This window comes from Chelonia mydas, chromosome 7 (assembly GCF_015237465.2).
Source record: "Chelonia mydas isolate rCheMyd1 chromosome 7, rCheMyd1.pri.v2, whole genome shotgun sequence".
NCBI classification, from domain to species: domain Eukaryota; kingdom Metazoa; phylum Chordata; order Testudines; family Cheloniidae; genus Chelonia; species Chelonia mydas.
Window position 1 is genome coordinate 46,975,460 of NC_057853.1, and position 23,464 is coordinate 46,998,923.

The 23,464-nt window shown below is 54.3% G+C and overlaps 1 protein-coding gene across 4 annotated transcripts in view; it reads left to right on the forward strand.

Moving 5' to 3' along the window:
- CACNA2D2 (calcium voltage-gated channel auxiliary subunit alpha2delta 2) overlaps nucleotides 1-23,464 on the forward strand; it is a 587,546-nt gene that overhangs the window by 516,304 nt on the left and 47,778 nt on the right. For all 4 annotated transcript variants that reach the window (XM_043550544.1, XM_037904941.2, XM_043550545.1 and 1 more), the window contains 4 exons: nucleotides 11,240-11,329; nucleotides 11,913-11,984; nucleotides 19,420-19,494; nucleotides 20,717-20,791. In XM_043550544.1, the coding sequence (XP_043406479.1) occupies nucleotides 11,240-11,329; nucleotides 11,913-11,984; nucleotides 19,420-19,494; nucleotides 20,717-20,791 (312 nt within the window). The remainder of the gene's footprint in view (nucleotides 1-11,239; nucleotides 11,330-11,912; nucleotides 11,985-19,419; nucleotides 19,495-20,716; nucleotides 20,792-23,464) is intronic.

The window sequence follows — 23,464 nt, forward strand, 5'->3', positions numbered from 1 at the left end:
CCCCGCTGGCAGCTCACCCGATGTTGGGAGGGTGGCATGCATCAGGGCGAGGGCCCTACCTGCTGCAGTTCTCCCGCCGGATGGCTGAGAACAACCTGCAAGATGTTTTCTTCATTAGCTCATCTGCTGCATTCCTGCCCCTTCCCGTCGGTAGATGGGCCAGCTTTGATCTGGCGCTTGGATGGGCCAAGACAGTTAAAAAGCCAGCGAGATGGGATAACCCCCAGAGGCTTTTCCCCTTCCTGATAATAAATGTGTTGTGAGTACTCTGAAGGGGCAGTCGGCATCTCCTTTCCAAGGCTCCCATCTGAGACTGTCTGAAAACTGCTGTGAACTTCCCAGGGGTCCGGTTAGAAAGCTGAATCCCAAACAGTCACCAGCCTTAAGGCTAGAGAAAACAACCAGCTGGCTCCTTCTACGCTCCAATCCTCAGCATGTCAGCAGCGGGATCCAGATGAAAGGAAGAGGAGAAGAACCTGTTGCCTCATCACTAGAGGCCGGATGTTGTCACGTCCCACAAGATACTTCTGGAGAGAGGGGAGCGCTCTGAGCCAGGCTATACTGAACCCTCCGTGGCTATACTGAACCTTTCCAGCTTCACCCAGTGACGAGCAGCTTTTTGTCTTTGCTGCTTTGTCACCTTTCGTGGGGTTCGGCTTTGTGTCCCCATCTCATTGCCAGGAAGTGTCAAGTTTCTTGGTGGAGGCATTGGGATCTTTCTGCAAAGTTTCCTGCATGTGCTCACTAGTTTCCAGTGCATGGCCCTCTCAAACCACCTGTATGGATATGACCCTCTTCACAGGGTTCAGAGGGTCCCCTTGGGAACCAGAAGCCAGAGGAGCCTTCAGGTTTGAGAAGTTCTAAACTAGCACTGCTTATTGTTAAAGGTTGCCCAATACTTCCCATTATAAGACCCTGTTTTCAGTTACTTTAGAAATTTGGCAGACTTTAACTGTTCGGGCTGAAATTTTCCATGTCATGAGGCTGCCTCAGCCTGATTTCAGCTGTCAGCCAAAATGGTTTAGCCATTTCCAAGAACGAGATTAGGGGAAAAAATACATTGTTTTGCCCATGTGAAAAAAAAAATCTTGCAGCAGTTTCATTGAGAAGTTCGCACACCTTTGGGCTTTGGAGCGAGGGCTTGGAATTTGACTGATGGATCATCCTTGTGTCCGGGATGTTCCCATGAAAAAACATTTGGCCTTTGAAAAATCTCATTTTGCACATGCTCAGTAGAGAGCTGATAAAGTTTGCAGCTAAATTCTCCAAAGTTTCTGTCGGCACTGACCATGCTCCAGGACTTTCCCTGCAATTGCTCCGCCCAGCTGCCATGGGCCTTTGTGGTGCCAGGCACCAGATCTGGGTTGGTGTATTTTCCTGGGAGCGTACGGGAGTAGAGGGAGACAGCTGTACGCACAGGGACTGAGCCTGATCTTTCTTAGCCCCGGTGTAAATCAGGAGGAACTGCGCTGAAGGCCATGAGATAAAACCAGTGTGAAGAGAGACGAGATTCACATTGTGTGTAGATGCAAGTAGGGAAAGCGGGGGCTGCTGAGTGTGTGTATGTGAGTTTAAACATTGAGACCCATCTGTACTCTCAAGAGCGCCCGTCTGCTTCTGTGTGTCGTATGAGAGGCTTTGGGTACATCTACACAGCAATCAGAGGTGTGATTGCAGCTTGAGTGGGCAGAAATGCACTAGCTTTGATCTAGCTGGCACGGTCTAGCTGGCAAGAACGTGAATACATGCCCAGGGCTCCAGGGGGCTCGTAGAGCCCATGCCACTGCTCGTGTTAGCTGTGCTGTCTTTAATCTAGCTAGCACAGGTTTGCCCACCTGAGCTGCAATCACGCCTGCGACTGCAATGTAGACATACCCCCTGTCTGTGTGTGTGCTGGGTAAATCTGGACTTGGTGCCTGTGCAAGGGCACATGAGCCACCCAGCACAGGGACAGCTAGGTCCATCTACAACAGGAGCCAGCACTGGTGAAGTAAAAAGAAAAGGAGTACTTGTGGCACCTTAGAGACTAACCAATTTATTTGAGCATAAGCTTTCGTGAGCTACAGCTCACTTCATCGGATGCATACTGTGGAAACTGCAGAAGACATTATATACACAGAGACCATGAAACAATACCTCCTCCCACCCCACTCTCCTGCTGGTAATAGCTTATCTAAAGTGATCACTCTCCTTACAATGTGTATGATAATCAGGTTGGGCCATTTCCAGCACAAATCCAGGTTTTCTCACCCTCCGCCCCCCCCCCCCCCCACACACAAACTCACTCTCCTGCTGATAATAGCCCATCCAAAGTGACCACTCTCTTTACAATGTGTGTGAAAATCAAGGTGGACCATTTCCAGCACAAATCCAGGTTTTCTCACCCCCCCCCCGCCACAAAACACACACACACAAACTCACTCTCCTGCTGGTAATAGCTTATCCAAAGTGACCACTCTCCCTACAATGTGCATGATAATCAAGCTGGGCCATTTCCAGCACAAATCCAGGTTTTCTCACCCCCCCACCCCCATACACACACAAACTCACTCTCCTGCTGGTAATAGCTCATCCAAAGTGACCACTCTCCCTACAATGTGCATGATAATCAAGGTGGGCCATTTCCAGCACAAATCCAGGTTTTCTCACCTCCCGCCCCCCCCACACACACACACAAAGTCACTCTCCTGCTTGCAATAGCTCATCCAAACTGACCACTCTCCTTACAATGTGTATGATAATCAAGGTGGGCCATTTCCAGCATAAATCCAAGTTTAACCAGAACGTCTGGGGGAGGGGGGGGGGTAGGAAAAAACAAGGGGAAATAGGCTACCTTGCATAATGACTTAGCCATTCCCAATCTCTATTTAAGCCTAAATTAATAGTATCCAATTTGCAAATGAATTCCAATTCAGCAGTTTCTTGCTGGAGTCTGGATTTGAAGTTTTTTTGTTGTAAGATAGCGACCTTCATGTCTGTAATTGCGTGACCAGAGAGATTGAAGTGTTCTCCGACTGGTTTATGAATGTTATAATTCTTGACATCTGATTTGTGTCCATTTATTCTTTTACGTAGAGACTGTCCAGTTTGACCAATGTACATGGCAGAGGGGCATTGCTGGCACATGATGGCATGTATCACATTGGTGGATGTGCAGGTGAACGAGCCTCTGATAGTGTGGCTGATGTTATTAGGCCCTGTGATGGTGTCGCCTGAATAGATATGTGGGCACAGTTGGCAACGGGCTTTGTTGCAAGGATAGGTTCCTGGGTTAGTGGTTCTGTTGTGTGGTATGTGGTTGCTGGTGAGTATTTGCTTCAGGTTGGGGGGCTGTCAAGGACTGGCCTGTCTCTCAAGATTTGTGAGAGTGATGGGTTGTCCTTCAGGATAGGTTGTAGATCCTTGATACTGCGTTGGAGGGGTTTTAGTTGGGGGCTGAAGGTGACGGCTAGTGTAGCTCACGAAAGCTTATGCTCAAATAAATTGGTTAGTCTCTAAGGTGCCACAAGTACTCCTTTTCTTTTTGCGAATACAGACTAATACGGCTGTTACTCTGAAACCTGTCACTGGTGAAGTGTCCACCCAGCGAGGAGCAACTGCTGCAGCTCACCGGGAGCTCTGCGCAGGGACTGACAGACGCGCTCCCCCTTCGCCGTGGTAGGAGGGGGCTGAGTCTAGGGACAAGAAAAAGGGAAATTGCCGGGGGACCAACCTGCTGGGTTCCCGCTGTGCCAGTTGCTGTGCTGCCCTCTCCTCGATGGTGGTGTCCATGCCCCAGTGCACGGAGCCGTGGACAGAAACTGGGCCTTTCTGTGCCCCATGTATTGCACACACATGCTCTGCAGAAGCCCCTGGCAGGCAGAGGGGAGCTCCTGTTCCAACACCCTTTAAAAGCCGGCATGAAGCTCTCCCAGAAGTACTGGCTACTGTGGAAGGGGGGAGGCGTGGCCCCACCTCCTCCGCACCCCTTTTGGGAGCTATACTTGCTCTCAGGCACTGCAGTTGCAGCAGATTCCTGCAGGGGACGCTCAGGAGATGGAGGCCCCTTGCTCCTTCCCAACCCCACCTCGCTGCCTAGTGCAGGGGCTGGCTGCAGCCCAAGAAAGGGAGGGAAGCATGGCCACAGGAGCCCCCCTGGCACCAGACCCATCCTGCCAGCGCGGTACTGGAGGCACAGAGCCGGGGAAGGGGGGGAGCCTGTCCCCTCCACTTGGCATCATACCCGGTGTGAGGACTGGGAGTCTGACCCCACACCCCCTTTGTGCACCTCTGGTTTGCCAGCACTTCCTCACGCACCAGGTCACAGCCTTGCCCTCGCAGAGCCCAAAGCAGGGGGTTACACTCAGGGAATGTTGCATGGTGCTGTCGTGGTCCTAAGTGACACGTGGTCAGTTTGAAAATCCTGGGACATGTCCTGAGCTGGTGCTGCTGAGGACCTGGCCCGAGACGTAAAGGAGCAAGCGACAAAATCTTTCTCTCGGGTGTTGCCAACTCTCTGTTTCTGTGTTTGACACTGGTGCGGCCACTGCTGGAGTCCGGTGTCCAGTTCTGGGGCCCACCATCCAAGGAGGATGTTGGTACAGTGGAGTGGGGTCAGAGAAGAGCCACAGGAATGAGTAAAGGGCTAGAGAATCTGCCTTTTAGCGATAGACTCATGGGGCCCTGCCACTGGCATGAGCTTCTCAGCCCAGGTAGACAGACTCCAGCCCCGCTAGCGTGCATTACTAAAAATAGCAGTAATGTCACAGCTTGGGGTCTCCAGCCCACCTGACCCTTCCTGGGGAACAAATATTTGCTAATGGGCTCTTCAGGCTAGCAGACAAAGGTCTAATGCAATCCAATGGCTGGAAGATGAAGTTAGCCAAATTCAAACTGGCAATAAGGTGTAAATTTTTAACAGTGAGAGCAATTGACCTTTGGAACGATTTTCCAAGCGTCTTGGTGGATTCTCCGTCACCAGCAACTTTTAAATCAAGATTTTGATTATTTTTTTTTAAGGTCTATACTAGTTTGAAAGGAGTTATTGTAGGGCAGGTCTCTGGCCTTTGCTATACAGGAGGCCAGACTAGATTATCACAGTGATTCCTTCTGGCCTTGGAATCTGTGGATTACAAGCCTTGCAGATTTGATGATTTCCTTCACCTCCTAGCTCCTGGAGTCAGGTGATTTTATTGGAATCTCTGCTTGAAAACACGGCCCCTAATAGCTCAGAAACCAGAAAACAACTAAAAAGACCCCAACCAGCAATGCAGAGCTACAGTGCACTAATTTCTCAGAGACATCCATTCTCGCAATTGTATCCCTTTGAAATTAAGTGTAAAACAAGATCAGAACCACCCTAACACAAAGCTCACCGCTGTCTTGAATCTGAGCTCAGACGGCCCCGGAGTCTGTTCCCTTTCTCCTGAAAAGTCAAACTCCATCCGAGTAATGGCTCTGAGAGGGGTGGCTGGTAGCCGTTTGTGTCCCACGTTCTTAGTGCCTGGGGTGAGGCAGAGTAGGCTGGTTGGAACGGAGGGTAGTAAAGTGAAGCTGCTGTGCTAGTGACAGATGTCACGTTACTGAGCTCATTGGCGCCTGCTGCTCCCCCCATTCGAAAAGCTAAATCGCCAGTGTGTTCGTCTGGACGTGCTCCGAACTACTGTTTGTCTGATCCAGCCACGGGCCTGATCCTGCAGTCCTCCCTCGGGCAAAATGTCCCATTGGAATTGAGAGTTTTGCTGAGGATGTGATGAGCCAGGCACCATTTTGCTGGGCAACCAGTCCTGTCCTCCAGCGTCGTCTGCGGTTATCACCTCCCTCACTACACCTCCGCGGCCCATCGTGCAGTGGGACTGCACCCACTCCAGTAGTGGCTGGGCCAGAGAGAGACTGTTGAGCCCACCAGGGCTCTGGGTCGGCTCTTTGCGCTCAACCCATTGAGGCTCCTGCTTTTAAGATCCAGAGGTTGTTGGTTCAGTTCCTGCTCCCACCCAGGGGTGCAGAGTAACATGAACATCATACGCAACTGGCGTTCATGCAGCCAAGACATTTCTCAGGGCTCTGCCGGCACAGTCTGGAGAATTGCTGAGCTGGTGCCTGAGCCATTCTCAGCCCCATCCCAGCTGACCCATGGTACTCCTGGCCATCCAGAACCATTCAGCCTACCACACGGCAGAGACTCCTCCACAATCACTCGGAAGGGCTTGGCCAGCATCTCGCCATGCTGGGTCCCTGCATATGGTCCCCATCACGTCTGTCTCCCCTGCTGACGTTCCCACTGGGCTCTGATTGGGTCACTACCAGGTTCTTGACCAGTGGTCACTCGGGATCTTGGATGGGGCTGCAGCCCTGCAGTTTGCCAGAGGGCCCCCCATGTTTGGTGCAGCTATAGGTTTTCTTAGGGGGCCCATAGGGCAGTGTGAGCAGGGTGGGAGGCAGGGGGTGGATGTTCTGGAAGAAGTGGCTCCTTGTTCCTACCTCTTTCCTGTCGTGCCATTCACAGAGGGGTTTGGTGGTTTGTCCCAAATCCCCCAGCCTGGCCTAGAGGAAAAGGAGGGAGTCCTAGATGTGGCTGGGCTCCTAGTAGGGAGAGGGTGTGATGGGCCCAAGGCCTGCAGTATAGCTGGCTATTGAACCGTATGCTTCCATGGTGCCGCATTGCATCAGGGCCTGTGGTGATGTCATGCCACTTCCTAACGCTGCCTCCCAGGGCGAGGACGCACCCCGTGATGCAGTCGCTGTGCGAAGGTGTGCCAACAAACACAAAAGGGAGGCACCCTGAGGGGACAGAGACCCCTGAGCCCTTGGTGCTGCCTGGAACCCTCTCTTTCTCTGGCACAGCTCCCCAGCACTCCTCAGAGCGTTTGGCCTGCAGCGAACGTTTCTGACTTAGACTGGAACATGGGACTATCCCTTCCAGCCAGGGCCCAGTACGGCCCAGGCACTGCAGCAGAGGGGGCATCTCTTGCATGGCCGCACTTCGTGCTGGAATTTGCCGTTTGCTTTGAATTCTTTCCATGTGGCTGACAGCGCTTGCTTCCCTCTTCTCCATTCTTTGCCTCCACTTCCTCCTGCCGCCTCCTTCGCCAGCCAGCAATCATCTGCATGGTACCCATGGCCACCTGTCTGGCCAGATCCCTCCTCCCAGTCCCCCGTGGGTGTGTCACTGCCCCCACTGTGCCAGCGGGGAAAGGCACGGGGCGAAGCGTCTCACAGGGTATCTGCGGCAGAGCTGAGAACCTTTCTCACTGTGTGTCTACACTGCAAGCGCAGGCTGGGATTGCCGCTCATGTCGACGGACCTGAGCTAGCCTGAATCTTGCTTGGCTTGGGTCCTGGAGCACTGAAACCATGGCAACACAGGCACCATCGCAGGCTGCACAAGCCCGCCTGGAACCCTGGGGAATCACTCGGGCTTCTGCACCCCAGCTCGCTCGGTACGTCTACGCGATCTGCAGCCAGGCCCCGCGGGTGCCCTTAGCACTCTTGTTTCCAGCTGGTTGGCACGGGTGCAGAGCCGTGTGCTCATGGCGAGTGGGGTGTACCCACAGCAGTAAGGGCCTGGAGGTCGGTTTCTTTCAGAATTCACCTCCAATGCTCTAATTTTAAACAACTCCACAGGGTTGCTGCCAGACAGCTGTGCCTTTGCTGTCCTGTGGGGGCTCAGGCCTGCTCAGAGCAGGGCTCAATTACCTGGTGCTTCAGCTGAGTGGAAAGAAAGGATGGCCCAGTGGTCAGAGCGCTAGCAGGAGACCAGGGTTCGGATCCCTGCTCTGTCCCGTGCAATGCTGAGCCTCAGGTTGGGGATACCAGCCCTACTCTGCTGAACGGGGTGGGATAAATACATTAAAGAGTGTCAGGTGCCCAGATATGATGGGGGCCATGTAAGCAGCTTAGATAGATAGGGCCCATCTACAGTAGTTCTCCCACGGGGCTAAACGGTGAGAGTGATACAGCTTTAATGGCATCCCTGGTGTTCTCCTAGGATCTATGCTTTCTCTTTCTGGCTGCATGGCTCCCTCCTGCTCCATGCCTTCTCCTTGCTTCTCTCTCTTGTCATCCAGAAAGAATACAGCGCCCTCAGGGCCCAGGCTCCAGCCTGCTGCTCTCTCCATGGCAACCTGCAGGGGCAGGTAATCTATTTGGGGAGAAGGGAGGGCTGATGGGCAGTGCTGCCCCAGTGCACTTGGGCAGGTGGCCGAGAGCACAGAGCCTCCAGTCTGTCCCCATTCCTTCCCCCTACTCTGGTACTCGGGGAGACGCTGGTAGCACATTTGCAGGTTTAGAAAGGATTAGGTGTGGTTCACATCACTCCTGGTGCTTCCCTCATCACCCTCCTTCTGCTGTGGTCTGCAGAGCTGGTGGGGCTCAGCTGCTTAAATCCTTCCTGAGTCAGTAGGACGAAAAGCTACTCCCCCGTGGGAGCCACCTCGGGCTTGGTTGTGCTCTCTGTCCCAGCAGCATAGAGCAGGAGTGTTGCCATGGGGGTAGTACAGGGTGAATGAGTGAGAGGGGAGGTGGGCACTGCTACCTCGCTCTTTCCATTAGCACATTTCAAAGTGCTTTACAAAGGGAGGGCAGTGCCATGATCCTCATTTTATAGATGGGGAAACTGTGGCACAGAGTGAGGCCAAGAGTTGCCCAAGGTCAACCAGCATGGCAGAGCAAGCAATAGCACCCAGGTCTCCTAAATGCCAACCCAGTGCTCTATCCACTAGGCCACACTGCCTCCCAGAAGCAGGGGCAGGAGACTTCCCCCACAAACATACCCCACGCTGCATGCTCAGGCCTGGGTGTTCAAAAGGGGCTAGTGATTTGGGGGGCTCAATCTGAGACCCCTCAAAGGGGCCTGGGTGTCAGAGAGTGGGGAGCACCCGTTGACTGGAAATCTTGCCCCTTTAAGGAGTCTCAAGTTGGGACCCAGAACTGGCCTTAACCTGTGTGCCTGAGTCAATGCTGAATGCCTGTCAATGCTGCCATCAATGTCAGGTGTTGCAGTGGGGGAAGGGGGGGAATGAGTTGGTGAGGGAAGTTCTCTGTTGGCGGGGCCAGAAGGAAGGACCCTGCAGTAACGCAGAGCCTGTACATGCCCAGAGAAAGGTGGGTGTCATGGTGGCAGTAGAAGAAACAGAGAAAGAATTGTCCAGTGCCAGTCCCTCCCCCATCTGCCCCCACGTGCGCAGTCCAGCTCCGAGGGGATTTCTTGGCCTTCAACTCAACAGCATCACTTGAAGGCAGTGTCATCTAGTGGTTAGAGCAGGGTTGCAGGACTCCGGAGTCCTATTCCCGGCTCTGCCCTTGACTCTCTGTGTGCCTTGGGCATGTCGTTGCCTCTCTCTGAGCCTCAGTTTCCCCATCTGTACAGTTGGGGCAGTCACAAGGCTTCACTGATGGGTGTAACCTCGGGTGGGAAAGCCCTTACGGAGCACCCAGTGAATGACAGTCATGTGGTGTGATAAATGAAGGGGGCGAGGGGGAGCTCCCTTTTATGCACACCCAGCCAGCCAGTTAGCAAAAAGGCCCTCTTGGTGGCTGTTCTCTGCTTGCTTTAACAGAGTCCCCCAGGTTAATAGAGTCCCCCAGGTAAAGGAAAGGGAGTGGGCACCTGACCAAAAGCATCAATGGGATGGCTAGAATTTTTTAAAAATGGGAAAAAAGCTTTCCCTTTGTCTCTCGGTTGTTCTCTTTTGGCTGAAGAGACAGGGACAGCAGGAATGCTGTGTAAAGTTTGAACCAGCTATGAAAAATTATCTTCCGTACCTAGAAGGATTCACTGGGACAGGGAATGTTTAGATAGACGTGATCAGGTTTATTTCTTTATTTTGGCTTGTGGATTTCCTCTGTGCTAAGCTCAGGTATTTTTGTTTTCTTTTGTAACGTTAAGCTGGACCCCGGGAACCATTCCTAGTGTTTACCCCCTTTTCAGTTGCTTTATAAGATCTAGCAATTGCCTGATTTTCCAGATGTGTTTCCTTTCTTTTTTTTTTAATAAAATTTACCTTTTTTAAAAACCTGATTGGTTTGTGTCTTAAAAGGTCTGTGCATATGTTTTTCAGTTAGCTGGTGGCAACAGCCGGGTTTCCCTTTTGTTTGTTTTCTTTCTCGGCTTCCCCAAGGGAGGGGTGGAAAAGCCGAGGGGCCTCAGGGAAAACTTCCCAAGTGAGTTTTTCCAGGATTTGCAAGAGGCAATTTTTCACTTGGGTGGTGGCAGCGTTTACCAAGCCAAGGTCTGAGAAAAGCTGTAACCTTGGGAGTTTAATACAAGCCTGGAGTGGCAAGTATTAATTTTTAGAATCCTTGCGGGCCCCCACCTTCTGCACTCGAAGTGTCAGATTGGGGAATCAGCCTTGACATGTGGCCAGTGGGTCTGGTGACGTGATCAGGCCTTGGGGAGGCCTGGAGTGAGAAGGCACTGCAGGAGGTTGGCAGATGCCTGCAGATGCAGCAGGGAGGAAGGAGGCTCCCACCCTCAGGGCAGAGGGTGCCCAGCTTGGGATTCTAAAAAGACAAACAGGTCTCGGGAGGAGAGGGGCTGGGCCCTGTGGGAGAGTGGGGCAGAGGAGACTTTATGTTTGAGTTTATTTTATGGCAATAAACCAGCCCTCAAGGAGGGGCATTGTTACTGGACACAAATCTCTATGGAGCTACTGAGTGAAGGGGAAACTGAGGCAGGGTACTGCAGAAGCCACCCCTGGCAGCAAGGGGGAGCTTGAGAGGCAGCCAACCATGTTGCAGGGTTGCTATATCAGCCTTTAAAGGGGAAGTACTGGTGTGGCAGCTTTCATCCCGCCCAGCCCTAGATGAGACAAAGACCCAGCGGCACCCAGATCAGCTGGGCAGGCACCGTTGCATGCTATGGGATTGCGTGGAGCCCCCAGCTACGAGTCCCTCTGGCTGATGTTGGCCATTTCCAACAGGAGAGTCAGAATGGGAGCGGGCACCATGGGATTGAGGGGCAGCTGAGAGGCCAGGCTGGTGGGAATGGAGCAGAGCCCACAGCCCACTGAGGATGGGACCAGGGCTAAGAAACTGAAAGCAGGAAGGCCCACATCTCTCCTAGGGCCAGGAGTAGCCAGGGACGTGGGGGAGCAAAGGTGGAGGGATCTCCCTGGACTGGGCTCTGTCACATACCCTGCATATGAGCTGGTGTTTCTCCTCTCACTGCTCCCAGCGGGGCTGGGGCTGCGTGTGCCCATATCTGATGGGCCGGGGGGTGCCCATCTCTGTCTCATGGCTGGCCTCTCTCCTTGTGTCTGCAGGAGTACCTGGATGTGCTGGGAAGACCCATGGTCCTGGCAGGGAACAAAGCAAAACAGGTTCAATGGACCAATGTCTATCAGGATGCTCTGGTAAGCAAGACAGAAGCGAGCCCTTTCCCCACCGTGCCCATCTGTGCTTTTACTCCCCTAGCTGCTGGAGCAGCTGCTTGCTCAGTGCTGCTCCATGGACATTTAGCTTCGGTTTCCAATTAGCAGGGGGTTATGATAATGCTTTAGGCTCTTCAGTCAGATAGCTGGGAGCTGCTAGCTCCCATCAGGGACCGGGTAGCCCGGCTACATGTGGACAGTCCTGGGAATTTCCCCCCACGGGACACAGAACCGTCAGGGTAGATTTACAGCCGCTCTGCTGGTGCCAAAAGGAAACCACATGGCGACCCCCCCCCCTTCAGAACTTCACGGTGGGAGGGAAGCATGTCAAGCCAGACCCAGGTAGCGGATTCTCGTCGGCACAGTGGACCCCCAGGGCTCGGTACTGCAGCTCACCAGCTCCGTTCTGTGGCCTCTGTCCCAGCCTGGGATAAATGCCCAGATTTCCCCAGCCATGCAATGGACCCAGGCCAGCAGTGGCGCAGAGCCTGCGAAGGAGCTGTCAGACCAGAGCAGACGTGTCCGAGAGCTTGCTTGACTGGTTGCCTTTCCTTTCTCTGTCCAGGGCCTGGGCTTGATGGTGACTGGCACCCTGCCAGTGTTTAACCTCACGGAGGATGGCGGCAGCAACAGAAAGGTGTGAAACGTTACCGTCCTCTCTCCAGCTCTAGGGGCCCGTACACCCCTGTAAACTAAGAGAAAGTGCAGGGGTGTCCGTGGGGGTCACACTGGGGCCAAGCCAGTGGGAGTGGAGAATCGAGTCGTGCCTGTGTGTGTGTGTGTGTGTGGTGGGGAGAAAGACAAAACACAACCCAGCATTACTGTGCATAGTGTGTGTCAATTCAAACTGCATCCCAAACAGGGACGGGGGGGGACCAGGAGCCAGCGGGAGAGGAGGAAGGGTTTGTCTTCCAATGAGACTAGGAAGTGGAGAGCTACAGGGAGGCTGGCTCAGCCGGCAGCAGCTGCAGAGGCCGTGGCCCTTGTAGCCGCAGGTGAGAGATGGCATGGAGAGAGGCAGAGAGCACAGGGACAAGAGGAGCGGATGGGAGATTGGGGCATTTGGAACTGGCTGGGGCGAGTCCCTGCTGGGTTTTAAAGAGGAAGATGATAGCTCAGAGCTCAATCACAAATGAATCTGGCCAGAAAACTAGCAGGAGAGATGGGTATGTGTTGGACTCGGTACCTTGTTTGCTGTCCATTTTCTGTTCCCTGCCCATCTTCTTGTGCTGGAGACAATCGCTGGAGTCACTGGCTGGGCAGGGAGGGACAATCTATGCAGGGATTCTCTCAGGCGTGCCACCTTTTGCTGCAAGCTCAGGCTTTCTCCCAAGCTAAGCAGACTTGCGTGGGTCAGTATTGGGATGGGAGACGTCGCAGAACAACACTTGGTGCTGCAGGAGGTGGTGATGAGTAAGGCTACGATTTTGTCATGGATATTTCTAGTGAAAGTCATGGACAGGTCATGGGCGATGAACAAAAAATCACGGAAGCCATGACCTGTCACTGACTTTTACTAAAAACATCTCTGACAAAATGGGAAGAGAGAAGGGTCCAGCATCCTGCCCCTGCTGTGGCTGAGAGCTGCGGGAGGACCCCTGCCAGCGGCCACTAAGCAGCTCCAGGGTCCCACTGCCGCCGGCGGCTGGGAGCTGCGGGGGAACCCCTGCCAGTGGCAGCGGCTGGGCAGCTCAGGAGTCGCCACCAACGGCAGCGGCCAGGAAGGTGCGGGGCGTCCCGCCAGAGGGTCCCCTGTCGCCTGTGGAGGCTGGTCGGCTGCGGGGCCCCCAGTGTCATGAAGGTCGCTGGAAGTCTTGGATTCCGTGACTTCTGTGACCTCCATGACATAACCTTAGCCTTAGCGATGCTTGCTCAGCAGGTGGTGTTCTCCCTGTCCCAGCCTTGAACCGGCTGGCAAAGATCCCCTCCCCCTTGCATAAGATGGAAAATCAAGTTCTTGACGATTTAAAAATGCCTTGCTGCTTTGTGAAATGGAAGGGCTGTTTGCCCCGGTCTTTGGCCAAATTCCTAGCCTGCCTCCCTGTTTTACCAGCTCCCACGGGATGTGATATTCTTCCCTTCCCTCCACGAACTGTTCTATAGCACTGCTGTGCCCTGCTGAACAGCTGCTGCTTTCCACCCCAGCAGGGGCTGTGTGTCTAGAGCTGGATCCCTTTTTATCCCTTCCGTAAGAGGGGCAAGTGCAAAAGGCTCCACCAATTACCGTTGGTAAAACACTTCGTGATACTGGGACCAAAGCATCTGTGTCAGTGGATAGCGTCATCACGGGAGAAGGGATGCCGCCAATTCCACGATCTCCCCACTGCTCAGGCTGTGTTGGCACGAGGACGTGCGTATGTGAGAGGCAGGGAGGGGTGAGGAGGAATCGCTCAGATGTTTCTGGTGATGGCGAAGCTCTAGAAGAAGCACAGTTGAGCCGTGGGGTCACCCCCCCCCCCCACCGAAAGCTGGAGGGTATCAGTGCAGCCTGGATGTCAGGAAATCAGTGGAAGTTAGAAGCCTAAATACCTTTGTGGATCTGAGTCTAAATTCTGGTTATTTGGCCTTTCACTGCCTGCTGGGTTAAATAAAGGATGATTTTTGCTTGTGGCTGTAGAGTGGCACTGAGCGGTACCATAGCCGGCTGGGTTAGCCAGTCCTCTGCAGTCACTAGCCCCTGCTGGTTGCTAATGCTAGAGTTTGCCAGAGAGCTTTCCATCCGGCTGCCTACATCCATATCCAGCATGCCACTACATGCCCAGACTGTACCGTAGGGCTGCACAGGCTGCTACCTAGCAGGGAAGCTACCTCGGGACCCCTGCCCTCCCCTTGCAATCACATCCCTGGGGAAGCGGCATGGAGCAGAAAAGAACTTCATGTGTTTGTAGCTTCTTTGCATGCAAGGTGGCAGCTGGTGCCAAGGAGGCAGAGCCAGCACCATGTGACCAGGGACACACCCACCCACCCCTGCGCGCCAGTACTCACTGGTGCGCCATAGGTAAGGTTAAGATTTTATCACAGATATTTTTAGTAAAAGGGTCAGGTCACGGGCAATAACCAAAAATTTGCAGAAGCCCGTGACCTGTCCCTGACTTTTACTAAAAATATCCCTGACAAAATGGGGAGAGAGGAGGCTCCAGCACCTGCAGCAGCTGGGAGCTCTGGTGCTTCCCACCGCCTGCTGGGGTCTACTCCCGACCTGCCGCAGTTGGGAGCTCCAGGGTCCTCCCCCACCCACCATGGCTGGGAAGCTGCGAGGGTCCCCTTGCTGCCCATGGTTGTTGGGAGCTTCAGGGCCCCTCTATGGACAGGTGACTGGGTAGCTGTGGGGGCCCTCCACCGCCCGCGGTGCCTCAGAGCTCTGGGAGGGGCCCCCGCCGCCCATGGTGGCAGAGTGGTCCGGGTTCTCCCTGCCACCCACAACGGCTGGGAGCTCTTGGGGGGGTGGCATCTAGATAGCTGCAGGCTTCCCCCTGCCACCCGCAGCAGCTGAGAGCTGTGGGATCCCCTCTCAGAAGCTGGGAGCTGCAGGGTCCCCCCGTGGCCTGGCAGCTGGGAGCTCCAGGGGGGGTGCATGTGGCAGCTGGGAGTTACAAGGGGGTCCTGCTGCCAGCAGCACTTGAGAGCTGCTCCGGAAAATGTCAGAGGTCTCTGGAAGTCACGTAGCCTTAGCCATAGGTCATAGCTTGAGAACAGCAGCTATGTGACCTTTAAGGGCCTGATCCTGCCAAATGTGCATTGATTTCCATGGAAGCAGGATCAGGCGTCTCTGAGGCTGCGTCGGAGGAAGTGCAGGATAGGAGAGACTCGTCTCAGTGTCTGATGTGTTGGATTTGGTCTCTCGTTTGCTCTCTGTCAGTTTCCTCTTTCCTGCCCATCTTCCTGCCCTCCGGACAAGAACCAGCATCACTGAGGCTAACGCTCTGCGTTCTGTCCTTGACCTCCGACCTTTCCTAGCCCTCTCCTCCCAGAACCCCCTGACTCTTCTGCCACCGACCGCATGCACCTCCTCTTTCCTGGGTCTCTCCAACGGTTTTGTTTCATGTTATTATTATTATTATTACAGTTTATTTATTCTCCTGGTCAGTTTTTTTGCTTCCAGGCAAAAACAAAAAACCCTTTAGATACTGAAACAAAAGAGCACCTCTGCTCCGGGGGGCATCGGCCACAAAGACGGGCCAAGGGGGGCGAGGTTGGGAGCTTGGGCCTGGTTTAACTTCCATTGTAATTCCCTGGGAACAGAACCAGAGCCATGAGGATGCAGATAACATGAGCTGGATCAACCCACCCGAAAGAGCAGGGCTGGGACAGCTGAGATGCTGCATTCACCCCAGCAGCCACGGATGTCCTGAAGGGGGTTGCTGGGGTTAGGGGGAGGGAGGGATGTAGAGAGATGGAGCAGTGGCTCCTGTTTCTCTGTGGAGCTTGTTTGCAGATCAGGGAGACAGGGCAGGTGAGGAAAGCAGTGGTGGGGGTTAGTGAACCAATGTATGGCTCTGTATGCTGAATGGAGCTCTTCCCCCAGCCTCCTTCCCACTGGGCTTTCTTGCCAGTTCTTGTAGTTTCCCGGGTTGATACAATATTAAAGGACAAAAGTTGTGCAGCTAGACCCAGCTTGTGCCAACCCACAGGGGGTTGAGGGAGCCACGTGTGCCATGGTGGCTGTTTGTGCCGGAAACCAAAGCACAGGCTGGAGTCCCAGCTGCGGCATGTGACGAGGCCCTGGGGTGCTGCGTAGGGATCCGTTGCTGGGCCAGCAGCCCATCGTCCTTCAGGAGATGCTCACGACCCTTTCCAGGAATGCTGCATCACCGGATGTAGCCAACGGTAGGCGCTGGCGAGGGGGGAGCATCGCCAGGAGGGGCTCAGCCACAGCAGTGGTGAAGGAAGGGTGGGAAGGGAGAGCGGAGCTGGAGCACACCCCTTGCCTCTCCCCTAACAGGGATCCACCACTCCCAATGGGGCTGGCAGCACAATTCCTGCGCTCAGGTGACTGGCATCTCTAGGCTGGCTGCTCTAGCATCATCCCCTCCCACCTGCATCCACCCCGTGCACTAGCAGAGCTCGAGTCTGGGCCTGTCCCTGCTGCTGTGCGCTCTCGAGTGGTCGTGGCCCAGACCACAGGGATGCGAGGAAAGCCCCAGGTGCCCAGAGATTTGCTCCAGCGTAACAAAGAGCAGGCCACCAGCTGCAGGGGAGTCGGATGCTGCCTGACAAGGGAGCTGGTGGGGGTGAATTCTGGGCAGCTCCCAGAGGCAGCCGGGGCAGGTGGATAAAACACAAAGCAACGAGCAAATGCGACACGTAGCCCTTGCTAACCAGATCCCCAGCAATAATGCCCTAATTCAACCACCCGCCTCAACTCACTGCTCCGCAGTGGCTCAGCCTCCTCCCCCCCCAGTGTCACGCTCCCCTCTTTGTGCTGCTCTGGATTGATCACGGCAGCAGTGGCACTGCCGCTGTGTTTTGGGTTTCTAAGCAGCCAGCAATCTGTTTCCCAACTGAGTAAGCAACAAGGCCAGAGACCCAGCCTCTGTCCCCTGAGGAGCTGGGCTATTGCCTGCTGAAGCAGCCTGTCCTGTCCCACATCAAGCGGGATAGCAGCTGTGGGCATTGGTGTCTCTTCAAGGGGAGCAGCAGCAGGGCAGGATGTGTCAGGGTGGAGAAGGGAATGGGCATGTCCTGCGTAGAGGTGGGCCCAAAATCTGGAACCAAACTATCAGAAACTTCAGATCTGGATCGAGACCGTGGCAGCTGGCTCCTTTCCCAAGAATGGGGCAGTTTAAAATCCTGGTTCTGCTCACACCCCCAGAGCTGGGGGAAGTTTGGATCTGAAGCTTTTTGGACTTTTTGGCTCAGACCCATGTCCATACTGAGCTGAAACAGAGGCCTGGGGCTGGATTGTGGGACCCAGAGTCACCTCTAATCCTGATACACAATAGAGGAAGCATGGTCTGGCCGTCAGGGCACTAGCCTAGGACTTGGAAAACCTGGGTTAAGTCCCTGCTCTGCCACAGATTGCCTGTGCGACCTTGGGCATGTCCCTTAGCCTCTCTGTGCCTCAATTTCCCAGCTGTACAGTGGTGATAACAGCCCTGCCGCATAGGATGTTGTGAGGAGAACTGCACTGAAGATGGCGAGATGCTGAGACACTACCTCAGTAAATGCCTTTGATAGATCGAATCGAGTCTTTGCCTTTGTCAAGCAGGTCCTCATGTAGCAAAATGGCTGAGACCCTCACCCACCAACCCCCCACACCCATGGTCATTTGGGGAACAATTAGGACCCAGGGGAGCAAATCCACCCTCAGGTCGAGTTGCTTTTTATGGCTGTGGTCGTTGCCTGAGGAGGTTATAATTTGCCGTTCAGGTCTCATAGGTAATGAGAAGAGAACAGTGCAGAGAGCAGCAGTCAGGGCTTGCAAAACTCCGTTACTGTTCTGGGGAGACCTCAGGCAGGGGGAATGCGCAGAACCAATGCTAAAGAGCTAGACGTTAAATGCTAATACAACCCTTGAAAACCTGAGCACTTTGCTCTTAATTAAGTGACCTGTCTTAACTTTACCCAGGGCAGCTCGGAGTCTAGCAGGCAGCCTTACAGACCAATTCTGGCTTCTTCTAATGGTCTCCTTACTAAGCCCCTCCCTCTCGTCAGCTGTTCCCTGGCACTGAACTCACGTTCATAGGATAGTCCCATTGCTGTGATTTTTCCCTGTGCATCCTGTCCTGGCTTTGTGGTTAGTTTGGTGGCCCCAAGTCCCAGAGAGCGTCACTGTTTGCTGGTCTCTCGGTTAAGACTCTGTGGCATTTTCCATAAGGCTGGGGTTATTGTCCTGGATCCTCCAAGGTACATTTAGATACCTAACTCCCGATGGGAGTTTGACGGCGAAGTGTCTTTGAGGAGTTGAGCCGTTCTGTCTTCATTTCAGTGAGTACATTCAGCCTGTTTCGCGTGCCTCCTGCTGTTGAACTGTGGTCATCTTCTTTTCCTGCTTGTAGTGTTGCTGTGTTGCCTTTGTACTTATTGGGGTTACTCTGTACCCCAAGCCCCAAGGGTGCCAGTAGCGTGCCCAGTGTATTGTGTCTTGGAGGCAAGTACAGCAGCTAGGTCTTGTAGGTGCTAGCCACGATGAGCCATTTCCTGTTTGGGTCCCTGGGGCAGTCCCGATGTCTGGGGTGCTCTCTCCAATCCAGTCTCTGTTCAAGCAAATAAGCATTTGTGGGTTTCCAAGCCAGGCTCAGTGTCTCTCACTGGGGCACCTTTGCACTGACTTCCTGCCCAACCGCTGCTGCTCCCCCATAAATCCCACCCAGAGCTGCACCCAGCTGTGGTGTTCAGCAGTCACGGTCTGTTCTACCTGCAGCTTTGGCCACAGTTCTGGGGTGTCTTTCCAGCTCCCTGCTGCCAGGCGGCCCCCACTCCCAAACAGAGCCCTGGGCACTTCCTGGTTCAGGATCTTTCCCTGACCTGGCCAGGGGAAGAGGGCTGATGAGAATTGTAGTCCACTGCTTTGCAGATCCATTACACTATATAATAGTTGCTAAATTCCACCCCGGAGCTGGCTGCATTTCAGTATTGGGGGTGGGGGGAGTTGGTAACATGTCGAGTCTGTAAAGTACTTTGGGATGAAGGTGCCTAGAGATGGACAGCTGTGAGAGAGAAACAAGCCACATGTCCAGGGTGAGTGGATAATAACTTTTGTATTAGTCATTCACTGCTCCCCTGACAGAGCCCTGGTATCAGAGAGGCCTCTGATGTACTTGGAGGAGTTAAGCAAAAAGCTGTAGGGGGAACAGGCCCATGAGAATCAGCCTCTCCCATGGCTACCCGCTTGGCACAGAGATTTGAGTGCGAAGTTTCTGCTTTGACCTGCAGAAGGCCCTTCAAATCCAAGAGTAGTGTGTAGTGTGTGTGTAGTGTGTGTGTGTGTGTGTGTGTGTGTGTGTGTGTGCGTGCACTTAGTGTTTGCACCCACTAAGGGAGTAGAATGGCACCCGTGCTCCCACCCACGTGGATGCCCACAGCTCTGTCCTCAATCCTGGCACTGATGCCACTTTGTCTGCTTCTTGCAGAACCAGCTCATCCTGGGCGTGATGGGAATCGACGTGGCTCTCAATGACATCAAGAAGCTGACGCCGCGCTACAACGTGCGTGGGGAAGCCGGCCCCACTCAGAGGGGTCCCTCGCATGCCACCTCGCAGGCCATCCCCGGGGTGATGGCAGGAGAGAGGGGAAACAGGGGCTTCTTTGCTCTGCCCTTGGCCATGAGGGGAGGGGAATGTGAGGCATAGAATGAGCGGGGCGCTGAGCAGCACCAGTCTCCCTCAGTCTTTTCTGCATCACTTTCCTGCACCAGTCCCTGTAGCAACCCCTGCAGGAGGGACACTACGTGAAACAGTCTCGGACAGCCTGTCTTGCTAGGAAGCAGGTACCCCACTAAAGGGTGCCAGCCATGTCTCCAGCTGGAGTGCGCTAGAGGAGCTGCAGGGACGTGACTTGATCCAGCAGAGGATCTGGCCCCACATGTCGCACCCTGCTGAGAAAGAGCACAGCTGGGTTATACAGACCCTGCTGCCTGGCCGGGAAGCAGCAGCCTGGCTTCTGAGGGTCAGAACTAGAGGCATGTCCCTGCTCTGGCTGGATTGAGAACACTTCGCCCTGTCGCTCCTGTGCATGTGTGGGTGGGACGGTCTGATCCAACCTCTGAATAGCCATCGTCCCCTGGGATCCAGGGATCCTGTCACCACTGCCGGGGCAGGGTTTCTCTACCGAGCCAGACAGCGAGGAGTCCCTGGGCAAGGGGCATATCAAACGTTTAGGGGGGAGGGCTCAGAAAAACAGGATCGTCAGCTCGGTGAGATGCTGGAGATGGCAGAGAAAGGGAGTATCGGACCGCTCCGTGCCCGGTTGCTGAGGCACCTCGATTCAGCCTGGCGTTTCACTGCGACTCCCCAGGCAGAGACGTCTCAGCAGACGAAGCCTAGTGTCAGGGAAAAAGAAGGTTCTCTCAGCCCAGGGGGGGAGGACCTAAGTTGGGGTTCTGGGCCTCCCAGAATAGACTCCAGCCCCCTACAGAATGAGAATCTGGGCTGCATTTCCTTGTCCATCAAGGAGAGGTGATGGGTTCAATCCCTGGAAGGATGCGAAGCAGAGCCAGGCTTCTCTGGACCTTGGAGGAGGCAGGGGAGTCTGGGGTGGGCCCTGCAGGAGGCAGGGGCCTCTGAATTGGGATCAGCTGAGGTGGGCCCAGCACACTGAGGCTGTGGTTGTGCTGGGCAGAGACCGAGCTCCAGGCCTCCCTTTGGCAAGCTCCGAGCTGCTTCTCTGTCAGAGCCCTAACCCACAGTCTCTTCTCTTCGCCTCCCGCAGCTAGGGGCTAACGGCTACATCTTCGCCATTGATCTGAATGGATACGTCCTGCTGCATCCAAACCTGCAACCCCAGGTATGGGGAGGGGCCTTGCTCCCTAGCTTTGACCCCTGCCAACAATATCTTGGCCTGGAACACATCTACTCTCCGGGGTCCCAATGCAAGGGAGCCTTGAGCCCTCACAGTCCCAGGCCCTTCACCCTGCCACACCCACTGCAGTCTGCCCTGACCCTATGCAGTCTGCAACTCGCAGAGGGTCTGACTCACAGCTCCAGAGCCAAGTGTCAGCAGACAGTGGGGGTAGGACAGCAGTAGCCATGGCCATTCCATACATATCAAAGGACACCGCTCCCTCGAGGAAGAAGATCATAGAATCATAGAATATCAGGGTTGGAAGGGACCTCAGGAGGTCATCTAGTCCAACCCCCTGCTCAAAGCAGGACCAATCCCCAACTAAATCATCCCAGCTAGGGCTTTGTCAAGCCTGACCTTAAAAACCTCAAAGGAAGGAGATTCCATCACCTCCCTAGGTTATGCACTCCAGTGCTTCACCACCCTCCTAGTGAAAAAGCTTTTCCTAATATCCAACCTAAACCTCCCCCACTGCAACTTGAGACCATTACTCCTCGTTCTGTCATCTGCTACCACTGAGAACAGTCTAGATCCATCCCCTTTGGAACCCCCTTTCAAGTAGTTGAAAGCAGCTATCAAATCCCCCCTCATTCTTCTTTTCCACAGACTAAAGAATCCCAGTTCCCTCAGCCTCTCCTCATAAGTCATGTGTTCCAGTCCCCTAATCATTTTTGTTGCCCTCCGCTGGACGCTTTCCAATTTTTTCACACCCTTCTTGTAGTGTGGGGCCCAAAACTGGACACAGTACTCCAGATGAGGCCTCCCTGATGTCGAATAGAGGGGAATGATCACGTCCCTCGATCTGCTGGCAATGCCCCTACTTATACAGCCCAAAATGCCATTAGCCTTCTTGGCAGAAAGGGCACTCTGTTGACTCATATCCAGCTTCTCATCCACTGTAACCCCTAGGTCCTTTTCTGCAGAACTGCTGCCTAGCCATTCGGTCCCTAGTCTGTAGCGGTGCATGGGATTCTTCCATCCTAAGTGCAGGACTCTGCACTTGTCCTTGTTGAACCTCATCAGATTTCTTTTGGCCCAATCCTCTAATTTGTCTAGGGCCCTCTGTATCCTATCCCTACCCTCCAGTGTATCTACCTCTCCTCCCAGTTTAGTGTCATCTGCAAACTTACTGAGGGTGCAATCCACGCCATCCTCCAGATCATTAATGGAAATATTGAACAAAATCGGCCCTAGGACTGACCCTTGGGGCACTCTGCTTGATACCGGCTGCCAACTAGACATGGAGCCATTGATCACTACCCGTTGAGCCCGACAATCTAGCCAGCTTTCTATCCACCTTATAGTCCATAGATCAAAGCTCCGGGCTTTTCCTGGTGCTGCACAGCCTTGGGCAGCTGGCGTCAGGACTCTGTGCCTCAGTTTTCCGATTTGGTAAAATGGAGGGTCATGAGCCTGACCTGTCTCTGAAAAGCTGGACGTCACCTGCTCCATCCCTGGCGATACAGCTGTTGGAGAAGGGTGCCAGGTGAGCTGGGACTCCCAGAGAGCTGGGCTCCCCCCCCAGTTAGGGCTTTGAAGGAGCAGGCCAGTGCTGATGTAGTTTGGTCTAGTCCAGCCCCAAGAGAGAGAAAGCGCCTCCGTGCCATGGCAAGGGGAATGACAGAGACTTGAACATTCTGGATCTGGCATAGCTGTAGTGAAGTCACTGGATCGACATAGATTTATGCCAGCTGAGGTTCTGGTCACTGCTTTCAGTTATAGGGATGGGCACAGCCCCAGGCACGTGGGCAAGGAGGCTGAGAGAGAATGCACGGAACATCTTTCCCTACACACACACACACACACACACACACACAGCTGGAACATAGCTGGGGGTACCCCCATGGAAAGCCCCTGGAGCCTGTCACAGCTGAGACAAACATCCCACTCCTGCTAGTGGCACTCTGCCAGCCTCAGTGCCCACCCAGCTGACCAGGAAAAGCAGGGATTCTGAATAACGGTGTGATCAGAGGGATTCACACATGAGATTGACTCCCCTAGCAAAGCACATCTGCGGGACCACGTGAAATTCAGGTGCAGCCAGACAGCAAACACTGGCTTCCCACGGAAGGAGCCTCTCCGGGATCTCATGGATTTTACTAGGCCACAGCCCCCTCTGCCAGGAAGAGACAGACTCAGACAGCCCTCCCTGGCTCTCTTCACTGCTGAGATGCCAGCTTTGTCTGCACTGTGTGCCACAGAACAACTTTGAGCCCCCTTACCCATTGGCAGGCAGGTCAGGATCCTTATCCCCCAGCACAGAGAGGGCAAGTGACCTGCTCATGGTGATGGCAGGTCAGTGTCAGAGGGAGCCAGGAGTAGGACTGAGTAGTTGGACCCTGCCCACTGTGGCTGTTATATTGCACTGACTGGCAGGAGAGGTGGGATCGGCTTCCTGTGACCTGCAGAGGGCGCCCGTCTGATCCCCTGCCTCAAGGCGAAGGCTGATGCATTGCAATCTTGTGCTGTGCATGGACATGCTTGTATGTGTTTGAGCGTCTGCAATGGGGTGTACCCGTGAGCTTGTGCCACGCCGAGTGGGGCACCCAATCCCAGGCACATGGGCTTCTGCTGGGCCTGGGTGGATTCAATCCCCAGCTAATTACCCCTCACTCC